The sequence below is a fragment of the Cyrtonyx montezumae genome, unplaced genomic scaffold, assembly GCF_038088225.1.
Source record: "Cyrtonyx montezumae isolate F1298 unplaced genomic scaffold, pur_monq_1.0 scaffold_0, whole genome shotgun sequence".
NCBI classification, from domain to species: Eukaryota; Metazoa; Chordata; class Aves; order Galliformes; family Odontophoridae; genus Cyrtonyx; species Cyrtonyx montezumae.
Genome location: NW_027071824.1, coordinates 3,952,901 through 3,976,619, shown reverse-complemented (window position 1 = coordinate 3,976,619; position 23,719 = coordinate 3,952,901). Strand labels below are relative to the sequence as shown.

The following is a 23,719-nucleotide window of genomic DNA, read 5'->3' as shown; positions in this document are numbered from 1 at the left end:
TGTGTCTGAGCTCTGTAAAAACAGAAAGCCATGTCTTCACTGCAAGCTGATCTTAAACACACTGCTGATCTATGGACCAGTGGAGAATTTTCCTCCTGTAAATACACAGTAGCAGATGACAAGAGCTATATTGTTCGTTTAACTAATATAGTTTACGTAGAGTACTTGTTCAAGTCTACTGGTGATTAGAGTTTTGTTGACAGAAGCTGTGGTTGGCTGGTACCTTTGAAAATCAGGTTATTTATTTCCATGTCTAAATAAGGACTTGAAAATATTGGCCAAGGCAATTTGCTCAAGGTCATTATACTGACTCAGGGACAGAACTGAGAGGAGAGCTCAGATCACTTCCATTCTTCCTTCCTACTGATGTATTCTTTACAGCTTCAGTAAGGCAGATACTTGTATGTGCCAGTTATGTATCAGATTATAGCGAGGTGAGTGATGAGAATTAATCCAGGTGGAGTTGCATGTAGATTCCAGAGTGAGACAGGCTCCAGGGCAGGAGGAAGGTCTGCATCCCATTGCAGCAGTGGGGCAGGCTATTCCTGTTTTCACAGCGCCTTTTATTTTATACTTTCTGGATCAGTTCCTGAAACTGCCCCACACACAGGTGTGCACAAAGAGCTGAGAGGGTCAGTGCAAGCTGACAGTGCTGCACAGAGCCCTGAGGGGAACAGACCCGAGGTCTAACGCCCCAAATAACAATCTGCTCTGGAGAAGAGCAAGGCAGCTTGATCGTAGATCCTCTGTGCTTTGTTCCTGTGATGATTAGGAAGGGTTCTGTATGTCAGTATAAGATTGCAGTTTTTTTAATCAAATTATCACAGGAGAGTATTTCTGAGAGGATGTGAAATGATGTCAAGAAACCTGTTCCCATCCACGTTTCTTAGGAAGCAAGACAGCTGTGCTCTGCAATTGCTGTAATTTGTGTACCAGTTTCAAGGCAAGCCCAGGCAATAGCATATTTCCATGTTCCACCATGCATCTCAGCCTTTAGGTTAGCATACATTTAAGAGTTTTCCAGCCTGGGAAGATAGAAGTAAGCTGAGAGGAAGCCAAGTGGTGCACTTTCCAAAGTGTTTGGGAAGGCAATTTTCCAACATTTTCCTGTAGTCTGCCATGGAAGTGTTCTAGCAGATCTAGTCAAACTGAGTAAGTATTTCAAAAGAATTCCAGGTTATTTATATCTCTGCTTGCAGTAATGGGTACCTAGTTTTGTTGTCAGCCAGGTAAAATATTCCTATTTTAGATTCAAAGCAGAAAAGAAGGACTAAGCACACAAATTTCCCTCAAATCAATGAAAGTTGAGCTTTAACTTCCTTTTTGTGCCTTTGGAAACCTTTTCCATGTGTATGATTTGCTAATCGACTCTGGGTTCCATGCTGGTGATTGCAGGCCTAGCAGCCACGCTGCAAAATAACACCAAATTTAAGTCACTATATATTCACTACATTGTTCAGCCTGGAAAGCTTATAGTTATCATCTTCAAATACACAGCATTTGCTGCAGAATCTTGTGTTGAGCACAAAATTAAGGTTTAGAAATGTATTTGGTTGCTGTGTGCAAAAGCTGGGCTTTCCTGTATGAATGCATTTCAATAAGCAAATGGCTAAGTGAGAATAAAACAAAAACGTGAAGTTCATGTTTCACGCTTCAAGTGGCCCGGCCAAGTGTGGCTAGATTCCCTTTTAAAATCAAACAAACACAATGCATCTCCCAGAGCCCTGTAGTATGAATGCTAAAAGGATTAAAGCTAGTCAGATCACACCGCTTTATTTTGCTCTTTACAAGGGCCTTGTTAAATCCAAGACTTTATACCCTTTGTTTTGCACAGATACAGCTACATGGCAGGAAATTACATAATTTAACCTCTGCCGTGAATTAAAATACTGCTTTGTGTTCTGCTTTGGAGTCAAAGACACAAAGAACCGTATTTTCTTCCATTCTTTCCCACTGAAAAAGCAACATACAAAAATGGTTAAAAAAACCTATGACAATAATATAAATATTTAAGTGGAAACAGCTTTGTAGTAACTGCTCGAAAAAAGGCATTCAATCCACACACCCCTTCCTTAGCATTGCAGCACTGCTTGAAGGTGAAAGAAAATCAGGGGCTATTGTAGTATTGCTCATTATGGGACTCTCAAAGCTCTACACAATCTGGACAGAAGAAGAACGGAATGAACACTGTAAATAAGGAATCAGCATAAAGTACTCAGTAGGTTTTAAAAATGAGTAACTATTAACAACTTGAAAACTTTTAACAGAGATTAAACCTTTTAAAACACATTTGGAATACTCTGTAGCCCTTTGTGTCCGTTCTCAAAGGAGATGGCAGAACTTTCTGAAGAGAAAGAAACAGTGCTGTATTGATGCAAAGCTCATGCAGGGCCAGACAGCAGCTCTGGAGGTACTGCTGGATGCATTATGAATTCCACTTCATCAGATAGTGTGCTGCTAGCATCAAGGGAAAAAACCACGTGCAGGTGATTATTTTGGAGCAGGATCCATCTAGTGTAAAACCTGCTGACCCACGATAGCCCCAGCATCACCACGGCAGCAGATGTTACAGATGGAGAACAGCTCAGTGAGTAGCTCCGCTCCATTTCCTGCTGTTGCAGGTGTCTCTTTTGCCAACATATTAGCTAAGGCACCGTTCATGTTAGTGCTCAATGTTTCAGTGAGGTCTAGTGGAAACCTTTGGGCAATAACTCCACTGTTTATCAGGCGTATCAAATTAGTGAAGTCTAAAGCATTTCTCAGCTCTATCTCGTACTCTCTGTCCAAACTCTGGCCTAATTTTGTCTTTTATTTCACACTGGTTTTTGTGATTTTCTGTGCAAGAAACATTCTCCCTCTTATTTTTCTTTTTTTACACTAAAACAACATGTTACTATTTTGCATGTCAGCTCACCATCCGTAACAGAAGAGGTATAATTTAGATTTCCCACTTCTTTTATCTTCATGTTTGGCATGCAGAGGAAAAACATCTTCCAGCAAAGTTAGCAACACAAATTATTCAGCTTTCATTAACATATAGTTCATAATCTTTCTGCCTTTGCAGCTTCTCCTGGTAATAAAGTGCAGCCCCTGGAATACAGCACTATTCTTTTTTTGGGCAGGGAAAAAGTGATTGGTATTCCCTTTTTCATAGAAGAAGAAGAAAGAACATTCCAAAAGAGCATATACATTCATTAGAAAAATAAGTGGTGTTCCCACAAAACAGTGGTAACTTATACTCCTACCCCAGCTACAAATAGAGCACAAATGAGGACAGCAGGGAGGAGGCTGCTGGAAGGACAGAAAAAGCTGTATTTAAACAGTTGTGTTTGCTTTTCTGTAGGAAAAAAAAATATCTCAGAGAGCTCTTTTCTGCCAGAACACTGGCACTTTGCAAATGCTGCTAACACATATCCTGTGAGCAAGCCAGCTGACAGCAGCTGACCAAGGACACGGTGGGACTTTGGACATTTTATCCACTCCTCTTCAAACAGGTGTCTTTGTCTGGGCTGTTTGACCAGGACAAGCCCGTGAATAAATGCAGGAGCCTACTTAAGGAAGATGTGTTGCAGGTCAATGAGATCTAAGTCATATAGCACCATAGCAATGGGAATTATGTACCTGAGCTCAAGATCAGATCAGGTTTCAACCTCTCTCCAAGATTAAATGGAACTTTTACCATATATATTAGATATGTTGAGTGGTAGGTGTGTTCCTGGCATAAGGGAATACAATTCCCACTGCTGCCTGCAGCTTTACCACCACCATTTGTGTGATGGAACCCAAACAGGACCTGCAAGGCATTTTCACTGGATGTGGACAATTCAGCCTGGCTGCCCAGAACAGTGTGAAACCCTGGGCCCTTTTCTGCAGAGCTGCTTTGCAGCTGTGAGGCTCCAGCATGCCCTGGTGCCTGGAGTTGCTTCTCCTTCTTCTGCACTTCTTGCTGAACTATCTTTTAAAACTTTTTTTGTACTAGATTTTGCATGATAGGATGAATTGTAAGGCATGTTTATGTAAACTCCAGTGAGGTAAACCAGCCTGGGTGCTGTTATTCTGACTCTCCATGCAAGCTATTCCTACTCTAATGAAAAGCAGCAGTCCATAGAGGTCAAGGAGCAATGAAAACCACCATCTTGGGGAAATAGTCTGCACAGACCCTGTGCAGAACCAAACCACCTGCACCCAGTGCTGTCCAGTCACCTCACAGAAGAGAGAGAGGCTTTCCCTGCCCTTCTCTCCCTGCATAAAGGCAACAACAAATCTCCGTGCTGCCTCCCTGGCAGGGGGTGTGCCGCTGTCCCGCAGGGTCAGAGGGACTTGAGACTGAAAGAAGACTCAGAAGCAGAAGCTCTGCATATATTCATCTTTAACATGGCAAGTTCACACCTGTGTCTCAACCCTATTTTATTTTTAACCACATTTCTAGACTCAAAGAACACAGATTTTGTAAGAAGAAAACCAGAGTCAGGACAGAGATGCATTCCTGTTGTCGATATGAAAAGTCTGTTGAACAAATTAGGACATTTCTTAGAGCAGAAAAAAACTGTGGCCTTTTACAACACTCAAACAAAAGCTGTTCTGGTATGGCCCCACTGTAATATATAAGAACTATATCCATAAGAATGCAGTTCTTGGAAAATCAGATCCTCACTGACACGCTGCAAATGTGTTTGAAGCACTCCTGTTTCCCAGGATAATAGCCGTGTAATTAGGCTAACCCTTTCACACTTTCTCTTTTAACTCATTAGTTTTATTTACCAAAAATCATTGCATAGATATGCCCAGTATCTTAGAGATCTGTTTGAAACAACCTAAAAACTTCAATACGGAGATTCTCTCTTCACCGCATCCTGGCTTCCATTAAAACTGTAAGTTCCTCAGACATCATGCCCTGCAGCCCCCCATAAATCCTCTGCTTGGCACTCTGAGTGCACCGTGGGGGCTCTAATACACATTACCCAAAAAGAGCTACTATAAAATTCCTGACCTTTTCTTGTTTGTGTGACAAAGGGAGAATGGCAACTCCACCAACCGGACCAGATAATCACTCTCCTGTGAAAAGCCTACAATCCACATCCTCTGTTTTCTTCTTAGCTGAACTTCCACTGCATTTGCTCAATGATTTTTTCTTATGTGTGAAGTCCATAAATCACCATCCAATACACATAGGACAAGGAAGAGATTTCATCCTGGTAGTTCAGCTATCAACTGCAGGACAAGTTGCATCTTGGATCCAGAAGTGATGGGTGCTGTGGTGTCCTCAAGCACTGTCATCTCTTGCATGCAGGTTTATTTGCTGCCTCAACTCGCACTGCCTTCAGTGGGAGATGAACCATGCTGGTGGCTTTTGTAAGAGCTCAGTACTTCAGGTACCACAGCCATGCTTTTCTCAGGACACCCAGACACTGGGTGAAAATGCACTGCTTCTTCCTCATTCACTGAGACCGAAGAAGTTCACTGATCTGTTGGTGATGATGAAGGCATTTTGTACTTAGGTCTAGACATGCCATGCTTGTTCCTGTTGGAGAAGGATGAGAATCTACCCCAAAAGCTGTATTCCTTCAGACTTTCGTTGTTCACATTTTATTTTTTCAATTATCTTCTCCTGTTTATTGGTTTTAAAAATATGCCAGCAAAGCCAAGGAAGGCAATGATGCAAGCTTTAAGGTTACTTCAAGGCAAACAGCAGCCCCCTACACCAAGCCTCCCTTCACCTTTGCTCTCCAGTGCCAGCTCTCTTTAAGTTTTTGATGCTGTTCAGAACACCAACAGTTGTGACTGGGGTTGTGGAGAAGCAGTGGTTTCTAGTGCTCACCGAGAGATGATCTGCCTGTACATAAAGCCATCTTCTCTAAGCACAGGCATTATTGAGCCCACATCTAAAATGCCAGGCCTGTGCCTCTTCCACCAACTTCCCTGTGATCCAGAGGCAATGGAAAAGGCCATACCCCACCCAACCACCGTGATTCAACACTACGATTTACTTGATATCTATTCAGATGTCATAGTGGGAACTGCTCTCCCACCTCCGATATTTGAAGTTACTTTGTAATGCCTGCCATAAAGGTGGATGTTCTGCTGAAGCTTTATTCTCCTGATAGATATTGGCCACTTCAGGCAGCAAATCCATCAATGTGTGATGCAGCTCACTCAGGGGACTTGGGGGCAGAAGTATGCAGAGAGTTAAAAGAGCAGGGAAATCTCTTCCCATTGCAGGAATCTGGGAGCTCCCCTAAACACCCCATGTCAGCTTGGTGGTGTGTGGAGGTGTTAAACTGGCATGTGTCTATTGAGGCGGGGGTGAGCCTTTTAAGTCCCCTGCTTCATCCCCACTTGTGGAATTTGTTGTGCCAGTGGGATGAGGCTGGCTATAAAACCTCTGTCCCACTCCACAGCCAGCGAGTGCTCCGCAGCCCCGCTGACATCCCGGTTCTCCCTGTGAGCCACCAACAGGGCAGGATGGAGGCGAGCTTCACCAGGATGCTCTACGTGCTCTGTCTGTCTGCCATGGCCCGTGCCTTCACCCAGGAAGGGTTCAAGGAAATGATGCTGAAGCAGCTGGGGCTCTCTGAAGTCCCTAAGCTTCATAAGAGAGACTTGGTGGACCTGGTCATCCCCGAGCACGTGAAGAACAAGTACATCTCCATGCTGAAGCGGCACAGGGGGAAGCGTCGTGCCTCACCCAGCTTGGCCAGCATCCTGCAGGGGATCCCCGGCAACGCAGGTAACACCCCGGCCACAGCAAGCCACAGGGAATGTGGCTGGGGTCAGGCTCTGAGGGGGAACAGGGTGGAAAAAATTTGATCCTGGAAAAGGGTGGGTGATAGAAAAACCCCAGTGCCTATGCACATAGCATCCAGGGCAGCAAAGGCAAGGACTCTGTCACAGCAGTTTGTGCCGTTTCCTGATATCGTGCACAGCACTGGCACAAAAGGACACGTGCCTTTCAGTGCTTGCTCTATTTAGGATAAATTACATATAGGAGATTTCTTCCCATTGTTCCCACATCGCAGTTTCAGATCTAGAAGCATTTGTTTCTTTGCAAGATATTAAGTATGCATTAGAAAAGGCGTGTTCAGGGGCTGCCTCTGCCACAAGGGATCATACTGGAGCACGCAAGCAATGTGTTGTGATAACTGTGGATGAAATGCAGAGGATAGCAATAACAGGCTGTCTTTTTGTTTCTACATCATGGACAGAAGTCTTCTACTCCGACCCCATGCGCCAGAACTTCATCTTTGACATGGAGGGAAGAATACCAAAAAACAGTGAAGTGACAATGGCTGAACTGAAGCTTTTCAAGAAGCCCCTGGACAGGGCAAACCTGCCAGCCAGGCAGCCCCATCGGCCCGTCTCCAACGCCAGGGTCAGCATCTACTGGGTGCAGCAACAGCACGATGGTACAAACAGGACCTCACTGATTGACTCCCGGTAGGTGGTGGGGAGTGTGGAGTTGCTAAGAGCAGATATTAAGGCTGCAAATATGCAATGATGTGATGAAGTGATGCATTTCTGTGTCAAATAATGGTGTGCACCTCTAATCGTAGAATCACTGAATGGTTTGGGTTGGAAGGGGCCTCAAAGATAATCTAGTTCCAAGTCTCCTGCTGCAGGCAGGGTTGCTAGCCCCTAAACCACACACAGAATCAGGCTGCCCAGGGCCCCATCCAGTCTGGCCATGAACACCTCCAGGAATGAGGCATCCACAGCTTCCCTGGGCAGTGTATTCTAGTACCTCATTACCGTCTCAGTGAAAACCTTCCCCTGACACCTATCCTAAATCTCACCTCCTTTTGTTTAAAACCATTCCCCCTTGTCCTTTCACTATCAGACCATAGAAAAAGTTGATTTTACTCTTGATTATAAGCTCCCTTTAAGTACTGGAAGGCCACAGCGAGGTCCCTCCAGAGTATTCTCTAAGCTGAACAAGCCCTACTCTCTCAGCCTCACAAACTTATCTCTCGGTTTAACTCAAGGAGTTACTGGCTGCTGGTAGGCTTTCTGTTGTCCATTCCATTTGCCACTTTCAGCATTGCCAGAAGTTTCTTTTTCCACAGCCTCAAGTTCTGTGAAAGCTTCACAACCCTTGAAAGCACAATTAGACATCAAATCAATTTTTTGGGTGGGCAGAAATGTATGTGATAGATAGGACAGGAGCAGGCAGGAGATGCTAAGTTCAGCTGGGTGGTGACACAAGCACCAATGCTGCATGTAACCTTGCACTGCGTGAACAAATACCTTGACACAAGGGTTTTTATTTCATCCTTCAGTGCCTGCTAGCCTTGCATACCTTATGGGTCCAGAGTGGTTGCGGAGTCTCTGTCTCTGGAGATATCCAAAGCACACTTGGATGCCTTTCTGTGTGAAAAAGCTTTTCTTTTGCTGTAGGGAACCTGCTTTAGCGTGGGGTTGAACTAGATGATCTCCAGAGGTCTCTTCCATCCCCTCTGACTCTATGATTCTTTTAAATAGTTCATTGCTGTGGGTACTTGCCCAGAGCTTCTCAGCAAGAGTAATCATGTGATAAAGGCACGAGGGAATGCACAGGAAGCAAATTATTCCACAGCAAAAACAGTGCCGTGAGCTTTGTCTGATGGGCTTCTCTCTGCCTGGCAGGCTGGTTCCCATAAGAGAGTCAGGCTGGAAGAACTTTGATGTGACACAAGCTGTGCACTACTGGCTGCGAAACAAGAGGCAGGAGCCAATGGTCCTGCAGGCCTGGATCGAAGGGGAAAGAGTGGGCAGCTATGCTGCAGAGGTTGCCAAGGCCGTACGCTTCACCTCACAGGATGCTGGGGACAGAGCCGTGGGCAGACCTGAGCTGGTGCTCTACACCCTTGACTTGGAGGACTACGGGTGAGTATGAATCCTGCATCCATGCAGCTTTGCCCCTAAGTTACTGCACTCACTCTGTTGCCTGAATTTTCAAATGAAACCTGAGCGTGGTCCGAGCTTCCCAGCTCAGGGCTGTGCCGTCAGCCTTCCTTGACTCCTGATGTTTCTCCCTAAACCCACAGGGGCCCTGGAGACTGCAAGGATGGCATGCACGCAGGGAAGTCCACCTGCTGCAGGCAGAAGCACTACATCAACTTCCGTGAGCTCTCCTGGACGCAGTACTGGGTCATCGAGCCAGCAGGGTATCAGGCTTACAGCTGCCAGGGGGGCTGCCTGCAGCTTCCCAGCCCACTGCAGCGCTGGGGGGAGCGTACCTGCACCGTGGCCGAGAGCTCCCCGCTCCCCATCATGTACCTGGTCCGGAGGGGCAACCACACTGAGATTGAGGCGACCGAATTTCCCAACATGATCATTGAGAAGTGCAGCTGCATGGCAGACGGTGCAGCACTTCTGTGAGGGAGTAACGGGGCTGGTGGGCCTGGAGGAGGTGCACCTCCCTGGGTTTGGTGTGGCTGCCTCCAGGTTGTACAGTGCCCACCTCAGGGCACTGCAAGCAGCTGCAGGTGAAAGGCAAGGACGGTGATCACAGCCAGGTGCAAAAGTCAAGCATGGGTTTGGCTTTTAGCAACTTGGTTCCCCGTGCTACGTACATTTTGGTCCTTGTCTGCCCAAACTGTGTTTACTGTGGATCACAGAGCAAAAGCACTTACATGTATGTCATATACACACACATGCACATGTCTCTCAAATATGTGTACATATATATGTATTGTATACATGCATATTGTATATATATACATATCTTCTACATACATACATGTACATAGAATATTACCTAGAGCTCAAATAATGTATATATGTAAGTATGCAATTGCATGCATATATGTGTAGATATACATGTACATACAGTACTGTCCAGAACTCAAAGGACAGTATTGTTGGCCCATATACAAAGGATCTGGCACAGTTTAAGCAGAATTTAAAGCTCTGAAGCCAGTGGACATAGTGGGAGTTGGGTTTGCTTGCACAAATAATTGTTTGTAGAATCAGGTCCTCATTTTTCTGATTGTGTATTACAGTTGTTTTTGTTGTTTTTTTTTTTCCAATTTAGAGCTATTTTTCTAGTCTTAATTGCTTTCAAAATGAAGTAAACAATAAAATATCCTTATTAAAATAGTCATGTGTTTGCTCATAATTATTCCTAGGTGTAAAAGCAGAAAATAATCTGTAGCATTTGTGATTGTACCCCAGCACCCGGCTCCTTCATGCACACACCCAGCAACAGCCCCTCTCAGCCACGTGTGTCTCTGCCTGCTCATGATAAAGATTATCTGCTCATGCAGGCAGGGACAAGGCTGAAATGGGGAAGAGCATGCACCACTGCTTCTCTCTACGCAACATCAGGCATCATAGAAAACACTCCTTGAACTCCGGCATTAGGGCAGTGCACACCACCCTCTGGGACAGACCCTGTCCCTAACCTCCGCTGCCCCCTCCCCTGACACAGCTCTGTGCTGTCCTCTGCTCCCTGTGAGGAGCTGCAGTTGCCATGAGGCCTCCCCTCAGCTCCTCTGCTCTGAGCAAATTGCAGCCTCAGTGCTCCTCACACACCCTGTCCTCCAAACCCCATCCTTACAGCTCTCCTTTGGACACTCCCTAATAGATTTGTCACTCCATCCTCAAGCAACTGGGCTGCTGACTGTAGTAACTGATAGTAACAATTTCCACATCACATCGATCTCTTCAGTTCATAACCTGCTGAGATACTCTGGTGAAGAAGAGATCACTGCTGCACACCTCCATGAGCCACCAGCAGCAGTGGGGTTACACGACCTCCAGATGTGGCTCCTCACCTCAGCCACTCTGCTGTGCTGTGAAGAGGGCGATTGGATGGCCTCAGCCGTGACTTCAGCTTGTCCATCAGGAAGGCTGAGAAGTCAGGTGTCCCTGCCACCCCACAGGAGGTCAGCTCGGAGGTCATACCTGCCCTCCCCTCAGCCTGTGGATGGGCTGGCACCTTTCACTTGTGTACATGCCAGTGACAGAAAAAAACACCTGTAAGGAGAGAAAGAAAGGCAGGAGCACATACTCCCCCATGCCAGCGCTAGGCACGCAGCACCAAGGGTGACCTGGCTTTGAGCAGGATGAGCCAGACTGGCTCTGGCCATTTTTTTTTTCACAGTTACATAGCATCTTTCTCAATGAGTATTCAGTTCTGGTTCCTTCCCACCCAGGAAGGACAGGCCACAGGAGGAAGCTCAGCTGTGAGGAACTAAGCAGGCAATTTACCTGCGCACCACTGGCTCCTGAGGAAGAAAATGTTTGAACTGGTGTCTGCCTGAGGAGGAGAAGCATTAACCCTGTCTTCCTTCCAGCTGGACCCACATCCCCCAGCCCGAGAGGAGCCTGTACCGTGGGAACCAGGATGGCAGAGGGCAGGAGGCACCAACCCATCATGCCCACATACCTTAAGCACGGTATTCATGCCTCATGGAACACATAGCACGTGTCTCTGCTGAGTCACCACGGCTAGCATTGCAGTGAAGATCAGCAGGGCTGGCAGTGGGTCTAAAATAAAGAAGGCTCCAGAGTGTTCTATAGCACAAACTTGCAGAGGTTGTGAGTGAAGCCCTGCCACACCATGGGCTGCCTCGGACTTCCCCCAGTGCCACAGAAATTAGCCCCCAGCTGGCCATCTTCAGCACAGGCAGTGGTTGCTGTGATATCACGTGCATGCTGTCTTGCTGCTTCTGTACTGGTACAAGCTGGAGCAGACACAAAGCCTGTCAAGCTGCTGTGTTATTCTTCCCACCAGAGCAGCAGCGCAACCCCTGAGGAAAGGCAGAACACCTTACATGCATGACAGCAGCTTGTTTCAGCATTAACATTCATGCTTCACTGGAAAAAAAAATGAGAGGAGGAGGAGTAGTAGTTTTCAAGCCACACAAAATGCCTCTGCCAGCTCAGTTACATTGCCCTGTCTGATCCTTTCGCATTTTCACCCAAACAGAGGCTGCTCTCCTATTTTCTTTTAAAATCTATGAGGAGTTGCAGCCTCACCCTGCTGACAAGACTTCATTTCTTTTATACCTCTTTCTTTTCCCTTTGCATTTCACGAACTCCTACAAATTGTGTCTGACACTTGGCCTCTCAGGGCAGCCTCCTAATTGCTGATGTAAGTGGAAAGTCAATTTCCCAATCCACATCTCAGCAGAGGTGATAACCAAAGCAGCTCCTCTGCCCTGGCTGGGAACAGCTGGAGGCTGGGAAAGGGGAACCCAGCACAAATAGACACAGAGTCAGGAGCTTTTTAGGCCACTGTGTGATCCCTTAAGACTTCAACATCTTTATCAAACGACTCAACATCTAGTTTTTGCCATTCACTTAAAGTGAAACGAAAAGCCAACTGTATCCTGGGCTGTATCAAAAGTAGTGCAGCCAGAAGGTTGAGGGAAGTGATCCTGCCCCTCTGCTCTGTGCTGTGGGACCTCACCTGGAGTACTGCATCCAGATGTGTGGTCCTCATACAGGAGAAACACGGCCCTGCTGGAGTACGTCCAGAGGGCTGCAAAAATGATCCCAGGGATGGAACACCTCCGCCATGAGAACAGGCTGAGAGAGCTGGGGCTGTTCAGCCTGGAAAAGAGAAGGCTCCAGGAGACCTGAGAGCAGACTTTTAGTATCTAAAGGGGGGCTTTAAGAAAGAAAAAACTAAAAGAAGGGAGATTTAGTTTGGAGAAAAGGAAGGTGTTTTTCACAGTAGGAGTGGTGAGGCACTGGCACAGGTTGTCCAGAGAGGTGGTGACAGTGGAGACACTCAAGGTCAGGCTGGATGGGGCTCTGAGCACCTGATGGAGCTGTAGGCATCCCCGCTCACTGCAGGGCAGTTGGACTACATGGCCTTTAAGGGAGCCTTCCAACTCAAACAATTCTGTGGGTCTATGACCTTGCACTGGATGCAGCATCATCTTTAACCACCAGTGATGTTTGTTGGGAGCTGTGCAATAGCTCACTGAATCCACAGGTCAGCTGGTGCCTGATGAGCACCTCTCTGACCTCCAGACCTCACAGGCAGCTCTGAGGAGTTGGACTTGGGCTCCACCAGAAGGCAGGCATGGTTTACAAACACTTTTTCCAAGGGCAGAAGGTTCCACCAGCACTGCCTGGAACAGGACACATCCTCCTGTTAGCACACTGCCACCTACAGAAGCAAGCCTAGAAGCTGCTCAACTCAGAAAAAGGAAGACACAGCTGCTTGCTGTCTGCATCCTTTCTGCCAGCGCTAACACAGTAGAGTTTGTGCCAAAAAACAGCAAAATGGATTTTTTAGGAACTCATCTGTCTGTGTTGCAGAGGAAAGTAGGGAAGGAGCCTTTTGACAGAAGGCAGCCAGCTGTTCTGTGGCTGCTCTTTGCAAACTTCCACAAATCATTTTTCTGTACCTCAGTTTATGACATAGAGACAATCAGCCCTAATCTTACAGTGTTTTGTGACTAGAAACTCCAGGACTTCTTGCACTGCTGTGAGATCCCTTCATAACTTGATGTGCTTACAACCAGAAACTTTTTTTTCAATTCAAAGTTGCACAAATCCTTGGAAAAAGGCACAGGCAGAGGTACCACGAACTGCCCTGCACTACAACTGTCATCTTTTTCTGAGGCCACTCTGTGAAATGGTCAACATCACTAAACTGACCCATCTGCTGTGGGCAGACAGAACTTCAGGGTAATCAGCTGAAAGGTCCAACAGGACTCTGAAGTCCTGCATGGAATATCTTGGTACGTATACTAAATGTTTTATTTAGATGCACCATACACGCTTACAAATAGCGAGCACACTCAAATTCATGTCACAGTTATAAAACAAGTACAGGAAGCACTTTTGACTTGCCTATCAGATTATTATAAATTAATCCTGCACTTCTCAGTTTACACACCTCTCCTCAGTATAACTTGGCACCATCTCCTACAGACTGGAACAAATGCAGAACAGAAGCCCTGGCTGCTGGGTGTGCTGCTGTGCTCGCTCCCACCTGGGCTGTCCCAGGCCCGCAGCGACACCTGGAGGAGCACCAGGGCTGCTCACTCTTCAGGCAGATATAACTCACTCCAGGGCCTGAAGTCATCTCAATTTTTTAACCAAGTACCTCAGAAAAAAAGTAATAATAATCAAGAGAGAAGCTCTAGTTCAGTCAAATGCCAGGGACTGTGTTCAGAGGATAAGCTGTGACCAGAAGTGACCACTTCTCTCCAGCCTTATCTTTCTCTGCCACACTGGCAAGTCACAGAACAGGTTGCATTGGCAACCAGGTGTAAACAGCACTGGATTGGTTTAATCAGCATTTTGGAGCAGCTGCATAAACAACTGTATTAACAGCTCATCTGTGCAGTTTGTCAAGAGTACAACTTAAGCTTTAACACTCTCTCAATCCAAAGCTAACTTCCAAACACAAACAAAACAATTTCTGAGAAGAAAGGTTACAAGACTGCAAAGTGGTCACTGCTAACTGAAGTAGCAGATAAGCACCGTTCATGTTTGAGACATAAAACACCACACGAGTGAACCCTAACATCTGAAACCTATTTCCTGCCAGCACTGCAATTCAAAACTCCACTTGAGCCAAACTTTACAAAGACAGACTGCTGGAACAAAGTCAGAAAAGGGAAGTCCTTTATTTGGTCAAGTCCCTCCAAGGAAATCTGATAGATGACAAACATAATACTCTCAGCATATGGTGGCAAAATCTGAAGTCTGAGCACCAAACCAAAGCCTTTCAAGCGGAAGAAGTGGCAGCTGCACCTGCAGTCATGAAAGCATGCTACTGTTCCAGCATGGGCCTTTACCACCTCATGGGTGAACTCCCAGCTCTGAGCTTACAGACAGCTCAGAGACAAAGCACCACCACTGCAGATACTCAAGTCCTTGGGTGACTATGCCACTGCTTTTGCCACTGAAAAAAAGTTTAAACCTATCCTAAATTTCCCATTCAGGCTCAGATGAATACTCTGTAACTTACTAACCTTCAGCAATGAACAAATGTACTTTATTCTTTTTCATTTCTTAAGGATGCAATTCTTTCCTTCCCCTCCCTCACATACTTTTAAAGAGCAAAATAAATTCCTTTATATAACTTCTTATAAAAGAAATATTTTTACTAATTAACTACCAATGCCTGACATCTCACTAATTCACAGAACAGTATTTACTTAGAGCGATCGCATCCATGTAAGAAACTTCAGCATTTAATCCCCAATCACAAACTGTTTTTAACTGTGCTAACTGGAATATATATTAAAAGGAGACTCAATACAAAGCTAAGAAAGGATTGATATTCACTCCTCTTTGAACAGGTGAAGATGGTGCTGTACATTCGTTCTCCAAAAAACACCTGGGTTCTTCTTCCTCAGCTGCAGGGAGTTTGTACCATAACAAATCTTAACGTAACAACTGTTGGTAAAGCTTATCAAAAGGCAGTACTTCACGCCTTCAATATTGAACACGTAACTAGCTCACTATTTAACAGCTTCCTCTGTGTTACTTTAACTAAACTTCATTAAAATCAGAAACAAAATTATCCAAAGAACTCTCTATGGTAGCACAGAATGACATTAGAATAAGGAAAAAATAAAAGTACACCGACACAAGGTAACTTAAGATTTCCCTTTTTTCCCTTTAGAAGGCTTTGCAAATAGGGAAGGGTCAATCTGGTCCCTGGACAGACCTCTCACTGAAAAAAGCCTCGCTGCTCTTTCCTGTAAAGTGCCTCCACATTTCAGTCCTAAAGCCATCAGTTGCATCTTCAGCTTATCTAACCCCAACGCTTCCATTTCTGCAGCAGAGCTGAATGCAACTAGGTCGATAGGTTCCACATCCTGCAAAGAGAAAAACATCCCATATAACAACCATCATTTTCTTCCTGAAGGGGAAGGGAAGAGAACAAGTACAGACAAAATGCTTCATTTCACAAAAGACCTTAAATCAGGACTACTCAAAGTTAGTTCAAACCTCGAGATAAAGTTGAGCAATATCTCCACGTATACTTCTGTTGGATATTCCTATTATTGGTGATGTCTATGCTCTTCAGGACAAGCAAACTGAGGCTAGCTAGTGACAGGGCCACTAAATAACACACCCAAGAGCACAGTGAATGCCCAGCTATGAGCACAGCTGAACTTTTAAGGTTACCACAGTAGAATTAACACATTTAAAATTGAATAATAATGACAAACTAGTAACAGTTCTTAATTCATTTCTTCCGGAGAAAAAACAGATGGCACTGTTTTTATCCCCAGGGAAGTTAAGTACTCCCAAGAAAAATGTATTAAAAACAACAGCCCACCATCTCACCTAGAGGTTCAGCTGCTTAAACCTGGCTTCCAGCATCATGGCAAAGCTGTCAGACCCTTTTTAACAACAGCAGAATACAATCAATACACCCATGGCAGCAGTAGGAAGGGGCCACCAGCAGCAATCAGTCAGAGCGTTGCCCACAGAATACAGACAAGGACCAGATCTCTCAAAAGCTGGAATTAACACCCAAAACAGGACACAAAATCCCACCTCATTCAGTATTTAAAAGCACCTATTAGTTCTAGGGTAGGTATAATGCTGGAAGTATCAAAGGAACTTCAGAGCAAGTAGCACCAGCAGTGGGAGTGAGAACACCCACTTATAAGCTCAACAAAAGCTATTAGTGCTAGCAGAATGAGAACCTGTCCTGCTGAGCATACAAACAAAAACCTGGCTGTCACATCACTCTAGTTCTACTTTAAAAATAATTAAAAAAAAATCAAAGACTATTATAAAAATATTTCCACCTGCAATAACAATCTGCACTGGTGGAGTTTCCTGTTCTAAGAATAGACCACCTCAAATACTGAGCCAAAGGTAAACAGCAGAGAATGGTAAACATCCAGATCAAAGCTTCCCTGTTTTAATGGTACAATAGGTGATAAAGTTCTAACTTATCAGATCACAGCCTTGGTCTTTTTTTTCCCCATTTAACTGTACTACATTTTCACTTATTAGAATTCAGCCATTGACAACTACAACTGATGGGAGACATTCCGCTCACCTTGAATAAAGGAAGAAAACTCACACAGCCTGTTCTAGCCTGAAAAAAATACATTCTTTAGTTTGATATCTAGAATAAGCCCAGATTCACTTCACACAGTCACCCTCCAGGCTACTGACACTGAAGGAATCTCATGGTCAGTGCTGCTCCTGATGGAACATCAACTCTAACTGCCAGCAGGGCTGATGGTAACAATATCTAAGTGTTTCTATCCCTGATACACTAGATGATCTGTTTAAAAACAAATCACACTTCCATCATCCTTTACTAGTTCAAATAAAGCCTGACACATTAATCCTGACTCTCTAGTATAAGAGCCACTGCTTTCTGACTTCTAAGATCAAATAAAAGGAAGTTTGTATCAATTTGGGAATTAAACTCAAGTGTTTCATAAATAAAATACTATGAAACACTAATCAGCTGACTGGTTTAGGGTATACCACATTAGAACAACTTCTGATTAAAAAATTGTAGTCAAGATTATGGTCAAGTTGGCAAGTGTTTGGTAATGCCTCAAAAGGTATTGAGAAGTCTTTCATCCTACAGAAGGGTTTTACTTTCCTCCCCCCACTAGCCACAACAAAGATCCTGAGTTTATCTGTTTAGGTGAAAGGAGGAAAAAAAAACAAACAACAACAAAAACACCATGAGGGAAAAACAGATCTTGGGAAATGCAACACTATGTGATCAAGGGCAACTTTGCTTTCCCAGAAACTCCACCCTACTAAAAATCTCTGTCTTAAAGTTTTGCTCTGACCAGCTCTACTTAGATCTCTCAAGACTGCTACTTTACTACAACTCAGCTCCCACCACACAGAGCTGATGGGAATCAGTGAAGAAGCTGTCAACCAAGAGCCTCTTTCAGCTGCAGCTGCCATTAACTTGCACATTCCCTTTACCTATGGAGTATAAGGCACCATCTCCAGAGGAGCTGTTTCTCTTTTTTAACCTTGCATTTCTTTCTGATTGGAAAGAAATTCAGGATTCTATTAAATTCTTAGGAAGACCAATCAAGCACTTACATCTAATGCATTAAATCTGGATTATACATATCCTCTCCCCATCTTCTCTTTGTGGATCACAGAAAAAAAAAGTACAAGCAACTGAAGAAAATTATAACTACATTTTGTACTGCTTCATACTTACTGCGCTTGTTAACTGATTTGTCTTCTGGGCCTTAGAAGAAACATTTTCTTGCTGCTCTTTCAGAGCCTGAGTTTCTTCATTCTTTTCTTGGGCCTCTTCCTTCAGAGGTGGCTTTGCTGTTTCACTGCTTTCATCAGCTGGAACTTCAGGTTGCCCACACATGAGGGTCTCCCCCTGCAGATCTGTTCCAGTAACTTCTGCTTGCTCCAATGCCTTCTCCTCAGTAGCACTGGCAGCTGGACTATGACTATACTCTACCAAATCCACAGAGCTGCCTGAACATTCACTGGCACTTGCAACATTTTCATTATGCCTGCTTCCCAACGGACAGCTTCCATCAGATGTCTGAGGTGAATCATCTTCACTGCTGTCATCAGAATCTGAACTGTCAGTATCGTCCAATCCTTCCAACCCCAGCCTGGCGCAAGCAGTACATTACAAATATTTAGATACATTTTGCCTTTCTTTGTGCATTCCCAATACAAGTGTGAACAGCCTACTGCTACTGGAAGCACCACTGCAATCTGTAAGATTACAGGAAGTGAAAAATGACATGAAAAAGGAACCAACAGTGATATATTTTAAGTTGGTTGTTGCTTCAAACTTTGTTTTAAATTGATAATTAAAAAGTACTATGAGGGGTAGTAGTATATAATTATATTAAAAAGGGGGGAGGGAAAAGAATGCCTGTTATCTACACTTCTCCAATTTAATCAATTTAGTCATTGCTATTTAAGTCTACATTAAGATGAGATGTTGCTTACTTGCACGTAAGTAACTTATGCTGCGCTCAAACCTTCGTGGAGTTGGAGCACTTACCAAAAACATCTCTTTTTTCCATATTTTGTTCCTTTCTTTCCAGATTCCCCTGAACGCTTCCGACTACTGCCACTTTCCGGTGACACTGCTTTGCTGGACGAGGCCTGCAATCCTAAAAAGAAAAGTTGAAGTCTACCTCACCAATACACAACTCGCACCTGCCCTGTATTCTATTTATCTTTTCATTTCGGACACATCTCAAAACACAAACTGGAAGTAATCACTCTAGGTACATATTTATAGAAACTCAAAGATCCAACAAATGCAGAGGCAGAAAAAGCTTTCTTACACTGCTTTTCTGAGACACAGAGTCAATCTTAAAATCAGATTCCTGATGTGAGCTCTTCATTTCTACATCCCATTCAGCCTCAAGTTCCATTACTGAGCTGCCAGTAAAGGAACAACTAGTAGATGAACAACATAACTGCAAAGAACAGTAAATGAAATAATTCATAGATGAAGCATCACTTGCATCTGTGTTACACTGCTCAACATGATTTAAGAAAAGCAGCAGACAAAGAGGAAAAATGAACTCAACACATTTTGCTCAAATTTATAATTCAATTGAAAGAGTTACTGTCAGCCCTTTTTGTTCCCCTCTTTAATTTCCATGCTGAACTGAGGTCACAGGAGCTTCCAGTTTGCTTTAATTTTTGAGGACAGAAAGTGAGGCTAAACTGTGATACCTTTAAGGACTGAATCTTCTATCCGCTCAGCCATTTCGTGACACTGCTGCTGGTAGTCTGTGTTTGTAAGTAAGTGCTTTGGCTCTGCAAGTTTCCGCTGCAGCCTTTCCAAGCGCCTCTGCTCTTTTTCTGCTTCCCGTTCTGCTTGCTGCTTCACCCATTCAGCCATCCTGCAGAATACAGATGCATGAAAATGAGATATCCCCAACATTTCACATAGTATCGGTTTATTACTTTGCAATTACTGATCCTTTTACCACTTGCTGGGATAGGAGACAATGAGAAAAGAACAAAACCACCCATGGGAAGTATGGAAGGATGATACAGAAAGTCTGCTAAAGCAAAGTTCATTCTGGAAGCCACAACCAGCAGTAACAGTCACCTTCCCCCAGTACCATGGTCTTGCAGCTTCAGACAGAACTGTGAGACTTTCAGATGAAAAAACCTAAGAGATGTGGATCTGTCTTCTCTCAGAAGTTCACAGTATAATCACCTCTATTTCTCAAAACTATAATTATGCCAGAAGACAACGCTGGCTTTCTGTTCTAAGTGCATCTGCTTGAGCAGTAGGGCTGGGCCAGGTGACCTCCAGAGCTCCCTTCCATCTGCAATCATTCTGCAACTCTCATCTATCCGTACTTACAGCTCCACTTCGGACGTTTCAGTATTCAAAACAAAAGCTGTCGTGTGAGCCCTTTTGTTAACAGGGAACTCTGACATCTATTTATTTTACAATGCTAGCTTCTAAGAAAATGCCTCACGCTTTCTCATGATTGACATCACGAAGCCTCCGTCCGCTGAGATCCCGGCAAGCCTCTCTATTGGTGGTTTTTTCAATCTGAGCACCGAGTGCCCGCAGCATAGACCCAAATCCTGCAAAAAAACAAAGAGCAATCAAGAATTAGATAGATAAACAGAAACTGTTAGTACATAACAGAATTGGCTACAAAAAAATAATACAGTGAGTCAATGCTTCTCTTTCCCTCAACACTACTGAAATACAGGGTAAGTTGAAAGTTACATGAGAACATCGCTTGGCACAATGTTTTAAGAACAAACAAATAAATAAAAAAACATCCAACGTTTACTACTTACGTCATTTCTGCACTCCTGTTAGCAAACCAGATGGACTCCGAAGTTACCAGGACATGTGCAGCATTCCTAACATAAGAGCCCATTCCTGGACTCACCCAGAAAAATCATTCAATCTTCACCATCTCCAACTTAACACCTGTAAGCCCCTCCTGATTTAGCCAGAATATACTTCTCCCCTTTGTCCCTTTGGCTCCCTTTAAACTTAAAACCCCCTTTTAAAAAAATAAATCAAGAAAAACCCTCTTTTTTAAGAGATGGTCATAGCCATGCCATCAAGTTGATCATGATTATGCTGCAGAGCTTCTCCAAGCAAATTCTGACAGTTGGACACAACGGATTCGGTGGCCTTTTCCAACCTCCAGGATTCTATACACTCCTCAGACGCTGCCTCAAAGGCAAGTCTGCTGACTCCTCTCACTCAGTCCCACCTCATGTTGTTTGAAGCTTGAGAAAATCCCTTAACTATCTCAAAGAGATGCTACGTGGACTAACATCAATATAATTTTAAGCAGGCTGAAAGAACAAAGCACTGTTTTTCAAGTAGAAGCTGGAACACATCTATACTTCGATACACTTAAAGAATCTTTAAGCAGCGTTGCAAACACTAACCACTCTAGATAACCGACTGCATCACAAAGCAGAAATAAGTATTGTGTTTGGCCAAGAAAACCAATGAGAACTCCTGCAGCCATTAACTGCACGCTACCGCACTCCACGTTCTGAAGGTGGAGGACCTATCTGCTCCCCCTAGGCAGGGCACGCTCCGCGGGACCAAGAGCAACGAGCTCAGTCGTTAAGGCTGCAGGCGATGAATCGGGCCCGGTAACGGAACACGGCACAGACCTCCTTTCCCCCCGCACAGCCGCGGTTCCACGCTGTACACCGCCCCATCCCGCAGCACGTCTCCAGCAGCCGCCAGCCGCCCGTTGCACTTCACGTACAGACTCTCTTCGGGAACGTTCTGAAAACGCAAACAACGACAGGTCACGCGACCGCCCGACAAACGAAGCGCCCGGCCGCAAGCCCGCCGTTAGGGAATAACGCAGTGAGGGAGGCCGGCCCAAGAGACCGGGAGGGCCGGACGCGCGGCCCAGGGCTTCCTGATGGGGGTGTGGGGAAGGGAAAGGGCCCCGTCCCGCCGCCGCCGCCGCTCACCAGCTCCCGGGCGCAGTCCCGCAGCAGGCCGCGCACCGAGCCGCCGCCGGGGGGCAGCTCCCGCAGCCGCGCCCGAGAGCACAACGGCTCCCGGACTAGCAGCGCCATCTTGGCGCAACAACGGCCGTGACGTCAGCGACGCGCGGTCACGTGACGCGCGAGGGCTGGGGAGCTTCGGCTGGCGGCGGGCGATAAGGGGCGGGCGGTGGCCGTGGTTGCGTGTGGGGCTGTGCTGCTCGGGCCCTCGGAGCAGGCTGCCAGTGGTGGTTGGCTGCTCGTATTTAATAGGCGCTATAGTACGCCTCTCAGGGCCTTTTAGTTATTTAAACTGCTAGATGCTCATGCTCCCTTAAAGCAACCTGTATGCGTTAACACGTTAACCCTCAGTGTCAGTCGGATGTCTCGGTCCCTTCACCCATTTCGTCGCTTTCTATGCTGTCCCAAAAGCAGGCTTACAGCCTTTGTGAGCCTGATTACCGTGCTGTAGCAATGAGACTGCCCTGCGTCACAGGACGGCTTGGGTTGGAAGGGACCTCAACGCCCTCCCAGCCCCACCCCAGCTGTGGGGGGGCAGCCCCCCCCAGGTCAGGCTGCCCGTGGCCCCATCCAGCCTGGCCTGGAGTGCCTCCAGGGATGGGGCACCGCAGACAGCCCTCTGGGTAGCTGGGCCAGGGACTCACCTCGCCGTCCTCTCAATGACAAGCGTTTGAGGGCAGGGTGCTGCCTCCTACCTCTTGTTGCAAACACCACTGAAAACGTTGTTGGGCTAGGTGGCCTCCTACCCCCATGTCACCATTAGTGTGGCCTGAGATCAATGCCACAAGGGCTGGATCACAAGAGATCGTGGCAGGGTAACCACAGAGGTGCCAGGGTTCAGTTGAGGAGTCAGAAGTTTTTTTTATATCCTTGTTCTCGCGTACAGTACTTAACAACTCATTATTTAACTGTTCTGCTAAACAACAGCAACTGCTCTATAACAAAACAGTTCCCGACTGCAAGGTGCCCAAGGATCTTTTCACTACAGTACTTGTTACTACTTCTTCGAGGGCTTCATGGTGTTTTCACCAGCTACAGAAGTGCTGAGTCACAAGGCAAAGTTCCCACAAGAGATGTCCTCTTAGTTTCACGTATCAGTGGAACCATGCATCCCTCAGGAGTGTAAAGCGCAAACCCACACGTGGAAGATCAGAAATGCCTGCGACCTGAGCTTTGTAGGTGACAGATGATGGCTGCTGCTGGCAGTGAGGCAGGGGGCTGAGTGCTGGCTGTGTGGGCAGCGGGTGGACCACCAAGGGAAGCTGCAGGTTCAGCATGCCTGCCTTGTCCCTCGCTGGAAGGGTGGGCAGGGAGACCCAGCTCCGTGGGGCCACCCCAGGCGCCTGGGCAGGTGTTGGGCTGAAAGTTTATCTGGCACTGGGCAGCCGTGTAATCTGCCTGCTCCAGCCCTGGCCCAGTGGCTCCCAGACACCCTGAGGGTTTGGAAATGAGATGGGTGCATGTATGAGAGCCTGGTGGCAGCTTAACACCTTCAGTACCAACTGTGCTTCAACAAGATGACTGACAGGCAGTCTGAAGAATGCGTGGCAAAAAAGAGAAAGCTGAGAAACTGAGAAGCAGAGAGATGATGTGACCAGCAAGCGGAGACTTCACATAAACATATGAGTAATTAATTAAGGTAATCTTCTTGTTTTCACGAACTAACAAGTCAAACTTGGCCCACTATTGTTACACTGCTTTCATTTTAGCTGCAATGTTTTCACTGGTTATTTTCACCCAGGCCCAATGATCCTTTATGTCTTCCTTCCTAAAGCAAGTGTTATTGCTGAATTACATACCGTGTTGCAGC

General features: G+C 45.6%; 2 protein-coding genes across 2 annotated transcripts; one reads left to right on the top strand and one right to left on the bottom strand.

Moving 5' to 3' along the window:
- Positions 1-6,361: 6,361 nt before the first annotated feature.
- On the top strand, positions 6,362-9,354 carry LEFTY1 (left-right determination factor 1). The gene is given in 5 exon segments (XM_065737768.1): positions 6,362-6,425; positions 6,428-6,727; positions 7,203-7,434; positions 8,620-8,859; positions 9,021-9,354. Coding segments are annotated over 5 exon segments (1,170 nt in total).
- A 5,632-nt stretch (positions 9,355-14,986) lies between these two features.
- On the bottom strand, positions 14,987-21,999 carry SDE2 (SDE2 telomere maintenance homolog). The gene is made up of 7 exons (XM_065735318.1): positions 21,874-21,999; positions 21,562-21,679; positions 20,385-20,496; positions 19,624-19,793; positions 18,938-19,049; positions 18,119-18,536; positions 14,987-15,770 (listed from the first exon to the last, which is right to left on the bottom strand). Exons 1-7 carry the CDS (start codon positions 21,979-21,981, stop codon positions 15,549-15,551), a joined length of 1,260 nt encoding a protein of 419 aa, XP_065591390.1. The 5' UTR covers positions 21,982-21,999; the 3' UTR covers positions 14,987-15,548.
- Between the last annotated feature and the right edge of the window lie 1,720 nt (positions 22,000-23,719).

Coding starts and splice junctions, on each gene's coding strand:
- SDE2 (XM_065735318.1), bottom strand. CDS start 21,981: ATGGCGCTGCTAGTCCGGGAGCCGTTGTGCTCTCGGGCGCGGCTGCGG. Junction 19,794..20,384: donor GATGTCAATCATGAGAAAGC/GTGAGGCATTTT, acceptor TGTATTCTGCAG/GATGGCTGAATGGGTGAAGC. Junction 19,050..19,623: donor AGAAGATTCAGTCCTTAAAG/GTATCACAGTTT, acceptor TTTTCTTTTTAG/GATTGCAGGCCTCGTCCAGC.